The sequence below is a fragment of the Octopus bimaculoides genome, chromosome 15 (genome assembly GCF_001194135.2).
Source record: "Octopus bimaculoides isolate UCB-OBI-ISO-001 chromosome 15, ASM119413v2, whole genome shotgun sequence".
NCBI classification, from domain to species: domain Eukaryota; kingdom Metazoa; phylum Mollusca; class Cephalopoda; order Octopoda; family Octopodidae; genus Octopus; species Octopus bimaculoides.
This window is the reverse complement of record NC_068995.1, coordinates 7,125,131-7,132,559: the sequence shown is the minus strand read 5'-3', so window position 1 is coordinate 7,132,559 and position 7,429 is coordinate 7,125,131. Positions and strand designations below refer to the sequence as shown.

The 7,429-nt window shown below is 37.6% G+C and overlaps 1 protein-coding gene across 1 annotated transcript; it reads left to right on the top strand.

Moving 5' to 3' along the window:
- Nucleotides 1–1,319: 1,319 nt before the first annotated feature.
- LOC106875057 (von Willebrand factor A domain-containing protein 5A) lies at nucleotides 1,320–7,423 on the top strand. The gene is made up of 2 exons (XM_014923021.2): nucleotides 1,320–2,103; nucleotides 5,092–7,423. Exon 2 carries the CDS (start codon nucleotides 5,105–5,107, stop codon nucleotides 7,250–7,252), a length of 2,148 nt encoding a protein of 715 aa, XP_014778507.1. The 5' UTR covers nucleotides 1,320–2,103; nucleotides 5,092–5,104; the 3' UTR covers nucleotides 7,253–7,423.
- Nucleotides 7,424–7,429: the final 6 nt, after the last annotated feature.

Below are 7,429 nucleotides of genomic sequence, written 5' to 3'. Positions count from 1 at the left end.
GAGAGAGAGAGAGAGAGAGAGAGAGAGAGAGTGAGTGAGAGAGAGAGAAATGCACACACACACACACACACACACACAAACAGAAATGAGCGAGAAAGCTATAACTTAGCGTGCATATGCACCAGAGTTCAAGCTGAATCTGTGCTAAGCGGTTTCACTCTGCGTACTTTTAGCTCCGCTGCCATAGCAAAAGTCCTGATACTCTTTGACCAGACCTTATATACTTCCTTGTAATTTTTCTGCGCCAAATATCATTTATGTCCAGTAATAAATAATACAGTTATCTGTTCGTGAGTTGCCTTGAGTTGTTTTACACGCAGCTTTCTCCCAATAAGAAAGATGCAGCAACGGAACAATCTCCGCAACATAAACACCCAAGCGAACATATGCGATAATGTCTTCCACACTTTGATCAATATTTCAACCCTTTTTGACACAAACCCGCCTGAGAGAACCCATCAGGGGCGGACTGAGCCGTCGGTCAGTCGGGCACTGCCCCAGGGCCCGGAGCTTTGAGATGCCCGAGATGCCCGCAATCTACATTTTAACTCTACTTTGCTATCAATGCTAAGGGGCCCAGTAAACAGTTATGCCCAAGGACCCTTAATACTCTCAGTCTGCCCCTGCCACCCACCTTCTAAATTACAACTCGCCATCAAAACCCCATATTAATTTATGCTCCAAATATCATTTTAATAACGACAAAGTTGTTCTAGTGGATTCTTCATTTTCAAAATTAACTGAAAACACAGTGGAGTTCAAATAGAAAAACGGTGAAATAGCGAAACATGGGAAATAACTCAAACGTGTTAACGTATAACTAAAGTTGTTTCCCTTGCGCTGTTAACCCTGTGCTTGATTTTCCTGTATTTGATTTTCCTAATTTGAATTTCTTTCATTTTTCTTTCTTGAAACTATGCCACTGGAATTTTTTCGCAATTTTCGACTTTACAAACATTATTTTTTTTCAGATAAAAACATATGAATTTGGCTTTTATGTTTTCATAGAGGCAGAGATGTGTGTGGTAAGAAGTTTGCTTCTCAACCACATGTGTTTCGAGTTCGACCCTACTGCGTGACACCTTGGGCAACTATCTCTAACTATAGTCCAGGTTAACCAAAGCGCATATATATATGTGTGTGTGTGTGTGTGTGTGTGTGTTTATATATACATATATATATATATGTGTATGTGTGTGTGTATATATATATATATATATATATATATATATATATATATATATATATACATGTATGTCTGTGTTAGTATTAGTCTTCCAACAACCGGTGTTGGTTTGTTTATTAGCGGTTCGACAAAAGTGACCGATATAAGTCCCAGCCTTCTGTCTGAGTGTCTTTTAGGATTTAGGGTCAATATATTTATGTAGTTGTAGGGATGTGAGTGAATCAGACTAGAAGTGGAGAGAGCACGTAATTGAAGAAGTCGTGAAGGGCAACAGAAGAACTTTGCCAAAGACAACTGATTAGTTGGCTGAATAATTTATCAGACAACCGATTAGTTAGTTGGATAAATAGTTAACCAACCAGCAAGTAACAAAGAAATAAGCCTTAACTAGTGCGTGTGTTTATTATTGGCATTATGACCCTTCCGATATACGACAATATCTCTTTTAACACACAAGTTCGGATCAAGAACCTTGTAAACAAAATACAAAAACGAAATATTTTATGTTCACAACGAGTTTATTTTGTTGCTGGCTGCATTGTCTGCAAGTTTTCCTGCTCTATAATTATTTCACTTAAATGAATTATTCAAGTCAGACACAGTATTAATTTAAACGAAGCATATGCTTTGTTCGCAAAATCTAAGTTAATAATTAATTAACTGCACGTTAAACTTAATTAAATGTTGTGGAAGGGGAATTAATGGGAAACAAAATAAGCTTAATTCAGGCTAACAAAAACATGAAGAATGTTTTTATAAAAAAAACTTGTTTTAGTTGGTGTTTGAGTTCGGAAAACAAAACATCGTTTAATTGTTGTGAAATCTAGTTGCACATACAGTGGAGAGTTTACTTCGAGCAGGAACTGAAGAAGAGAAGCAAGAATATTTGTTTGAAGAAGCAAAAGATTGAAGAGACTGTAAGTAATTTTCTTTATTCTTTTTCAAGTAGAATCAGGTTGAATTTCTGTAGGAATTATTAAGCGCGTAGCGTAGTGGTTAGAGTATTTTTCTGCTCTCGATCGTAAGAGCGTGAGTTCGATTCCCGGCGTTGTGTCCTTGAGCAGGACACCTTATTCCACGTTGCTCCAGTTCACTCAGCTGGCAAAAATGAGTAGTAACTGTATTTCAAAGGGCCAGTTTTGTCACATTCAGTGTCACGCTGAATCTCCCTAAGAACTACGTTAAGTGTACGTGTGTCTGTGGAATCCTCAGCCACTTGCACGTTAATTTCACAAGCAGGCTGTTCCGTTGATCGGATCAATTGGAACCCTCGACGGAGTGCCAGTTATTAAGCACAATTAACAGAAACTTTCCCGCTAATATAACCCTTTCTTTGTTAGTGTTGGTTGCTTTTATTCCCTGCAGACCCGTCATTTTAAGAGCATCGAGGACTGTCTATTCTCCGACAGCCACTTCTGACACTTTCCGGAGGTATGGCTGGGAAGCTGAATCCTGCAGCCACACACTTAGCCTTCCTGTAGCATCCCCGCTCCAGTCAACGTTTGACCAAAGTTTCCAGCAGTTTCACATAACCGTCTGAATTGATCCTAAGATCTGTTCAGAGATGTTGTGCGGCATGAGGTCACCTCACTAGAGACACACACAAAGACCATTGCAGTTTGGGGGGAAACTTGGTTTTCCTGTTGTCCACATCATGTCTTACAGATTTAACAGTGTTCATAAAGCATAGACCAGCAGCCATGATATCGGCATTTTAACATCCGGTGCGAATTATTATGCTACAGGTAACACTTTTCTAATATTCAAATGGCTTCCAAGGCAGCGAGCTGGCAGAAACATTAGCACGATATATCGTCTGTCTTTACGTTCTGAGTTCAAATTCCACCTAGGTCGACTTTGCCTTTCATCTTTTCGGGGTCGATAAATTAAGTACCAGTTGCGTACTGGGGTCAATCTAATCGATTGGCTGCGCTCCCCAAAAATTTCATGCCTTGTGACTAGAGTAGAAAAGAATATTCAGATGGCTTCCAAGGCGTTGAGCTGGCAGAAACGTTAGCACGCCGGGCGAAATGCTTAGCGGTATTTCGTCTGTCTTTTCGTTCTGAGTTCAAATTCCACCGAGGCCGACTTTGCCTTTCATCTTTTCAGGGTCGATAAATTAAGTACCAGTTGCATACTGGGTCGATCTAATCGCCTGGCTCCCTACCCCAAAATTACGGGCCTTGTGCCTAGAGTAGAAAAGAATATTCAGATGGCTTCCAGACTTCCATGTCAGCTATTTGTCAACTACAACTTTATTCTTTATGCTTTTTTAATGCCGTTGACTGTTCACCAATACCTCAAGCTGTTGCTGAGAAACATAAAAGATACATAAAAATAGTCAAATTTAACCAGAACATCCTGTAATAAAGAAAGGTGCTCACTAATTAGTTTGGAAGATGTAACGTTTACTAAAAGAAAGCAATTATCAAAGTTAGACCTGTCCAGAAAAATCTATATATAATAATACTTTGTACTATAAGCACAAGGCCTAAAATTTGGCGGATAGACGATTTTCTTGAGCCCCAGTGTTTCACTGGCACTTAATTTATTGACCCCGAAAAGAATGAAAAGCGACGTCGACTTCGATGGAATTTGAACTCAGAACGTTGCGGCAGACGAAATACCGCTAGACATTTTGCCCCACGTACTAATGATTCTGCCAGGTTAGCGCCTTAGTCCATACTATAAAAATGAAAGCTACTTATTAATTAGTTTGGAGTATGTAACTTTTACTAAAATCACGCAACTATTAACGTCTATTCCCTTGGTTTTCAACCATTTTTGCCTGTGGACCCCTTTTGATTCCTCTTTTGCTCGGGAGGGCCCTCGTAGCCATTCGATGTTTAAAAAAATCCTATATTCTTTTTTTATTTGGTATATCTAGGAATTAAATGGTTCTCAGTTTAGTAGTCTACCATATATGTAAGACATCGCTTTCACACACACACACACACACACACACACACACAATAACATACATACACAAACATGCACACACAAAACACGCAAACACATACACACTTACACAAACATGCACACGCACAAACACATACACACATACGCACGCATACAAACATGCACACACAAAACACACAGTCACATACGCACACAGACATTCACACGCACAAACACATACACACGCACACAAACATGCGCACACTCACATACACACATGCATAAACATGCACACACACGCATACAAAAACAGACATCAACACACACAGACACACACATACGCACACACAAATACACACACACAAAACACATCAAAGATCGCAACAAAATTTACCATGAACATAAACCCCTTCAACAATCACTTGAAGTTTGGTTAAGAATTATTGATCCCTGCACTCAATATGGCCATAAAAACTACCATTTTAAGTTGGTGCCGTCTTTCGAATAAACTAATCTATAACCATTTCTACAGACATGAAATGAGCATCTGTATGATGCAGACTTAGATAATCATCATCATCATCATCATCATCATCATCCTAATAATAATAATAATAATAATAATAATAATAATAATAATAATAATAATAATAATAAAGGCGTTCTGGCAGAATCGTCAGCACGTCAGGCAAAATGTTTCGGAGCAATTCGTCCGTCTTGACGTTCTGAGTTCAGATTCCGCAGAGATCGACTTAGCTTTTCATCCTTTCAGTCTCAGTGAAACAAATATCAGGGGTCGATGTAATCGACTTACCCCTTACCTGAAATTGCTGGCCTTGTGCCAAAATTTGAAACTGTTATTATCTTATTATCAACAAAGTCCTCCTTATTAGAAAGGTAATTGTTTAAATTTCACTTTGTTATATATTATTAAACAAGAGATACTTATTTGATTAATTTTAAATTGATAAAATGTCTATTTAATGTATCATCTTTTTGTTTTATAGAAACTCTAAAGAAATGGCGCAGGTGATTGTATTTGGAATTATTTGTGAAAAGAAAACAGATGTTTCTCTTCTCTACGCTACACACAATGTTTCCATCAACGGATTTACTGCACACGTCAACATCGAGGCTGAATATATAAATGAAAGCCAACACAAGACAGAAGCTAAGTTTGTTTTCCCTGTGGAAGAGGACAGTGCCGTATATAGATTCGAAGCTAAAATTGGTGATGTCCATATAGTTGCCAAATCTAAAGACAAAAATGTCGCCCAGAAAGAGTACAAAGAAGCTGTAGAAAAGGGGATGTCAGCCATTTTGTTGCGAGAGACCAGCACGTCTGGTGATATTTTTGAATATAATTTGGGTAATATTCCACCGAAGCAAAAGATCCATTTACAAATATGCCTTGTTTCTGAGCTTTCCTGTGAAGCTGATGGAGCTGTGAAGTTCTATATGCCGTTTGTTCTTAATCCCAGATATGGCATTATTCCTAAAGACGAACATTATCAAAAAGCACCAAAACCAAGAGAGTTTAGTTTTAACGCCACCATCAAATGGAAATCACAAATCAAAGACGTAAAGTCTGAACAGCCAATGAAGATGGAATATCAGGAAAATAAGTGTCATGCTACTGTGAGATTGACAGAGAAGTTTAATTTTGAGAAAGACATTCTTTTCCTTGTGTACTATGATGAAGTAGAGAAACCACAAGTGATTATGGAGAAAGGTGATGGAAATGCTAGAGGAATGCTTTCTAAAGATATTATGATGATAAATTTATTTCCTAAACTTCCCCAAGTGAAGGCTCCTCAACTTAATGACTACATTTTTATCATTGACCACTCAGGAAGCATGAATGGAGAGAAAATTGAAGCAGCAAAAGACACTTTGTTACTTTTCTTGAAAAGTCTACCGTTGGGTTGTTCATTTAACCTTATATCCTTTAATAATTACTTAGAAGTCTTGTTCAAGGATGGAAGCAGAGAATATAATGAAGATTCTCTAAATGAAGCATTGAAATTCCATAACAATCTTTATGCAGCTGGTGGAACTGAAATGCTCAGTGCTATTAAATCACTCTCTGATAAACGATCTTCTCATGGGCTTTATCGCCAAGTATTCCTGATAACGGATGGAGAAGTCTACAATACGAACGAAATAATTCAGTCGGTTAAGTCACAAGCTTATAACACTCGATATTTCACGATCGGTGTAGGTTCTGGAGTTTCTACAGAATTGGTCAAAGGTATCGCCCGTGCGGGAAGAGGCCGAGCAGAGTTTGTGATGACAAATGACAACCTTAAGGCAAAAGTTATGCGTCTATTAAAATTGTCAATGCAACCATTTGTATCTTCAGTTCGTATATCTGCCAAAGATGCTGAAAGCAATAAAGAATTATCCTACATTACAGTTCCAGAAAATATTCCGTGTATTTTCACCGAAGAATCACTAATTGTTTATCTAGTTTTTCAGAAACTTGAGTCGACTTGCCAGAGAGTTAGACTCAATCTTTCTGGTAAAGTCGGTGAATCAGATTTTTCACTTGACTTCGAAACAAATGTGTTGAACCAGTGTGATAAAGAAATGCAGATACACCGTCTTTGTGTGAGAAGGAAAATACAGGAACTGGAATTAAAAGAAGATTTGGGTAAAGGTGATAATATAAAATCCGAGATTATTGACTTGGCTACGCTTGCTAACTTGGTTTCAAGGTACACAAGTTTTATTGGGGCCGAGAAATCTTACAAAGTGAGTGTTACAGCTCGTGAGACGATGTCAAAAAAATTTGATGCAGAAAAATTCCAAGAACTTAGGAAAATTGATAACACAAAATTCAATTTCGAAAGTAAAGACAGACTTAAGTCATTGCTTCTCCTACAAAACTTTTCTGGATATTGGGAACTAAATGAGTTTTTAGCAACCGTTTTGAAAGAATCCCTCGATCAACTTAAACAGAGAAAACCATCCGTACACGATAATGTCTGGGCCACAGCTCTTGCAGTTGTTTTCTTGACAGAAAAATTAACTTCACAAAAGAGTGAATGGGATTTAATTGTAGATAAGGCTATACGTTGGTTAAAGTTACAGAATACACAAGCTATTAGTCTTGATCAAATAATGACTGAATCATCACGCATTTTGAAAACAAAAATATATTCATAAATGAGATTTCGTTAAACGTAAACTTCTTGCGATCCTAATTGCATTTTCACAATCGCGGAGAAAAATGTTTGAATTTCCGATGCTCAAAACTTCATCATTTTTTAAAATTTAGTCATCGACTGAGTAGCTTATCTGAAAATAATTGAAAGCTTGAATTACAAAAAAAAAAAAAAAAAA

Bases quoted from the DNA above. Each gene is read 5' to 3' on its own strand.
- LOC106875057 (XM_014923021.2), top strand. From the start codon at position 5,105: ATGGCGCAGGTGATTGTATTTGGAATTATTTGTGAAAAGAAAACAGAT.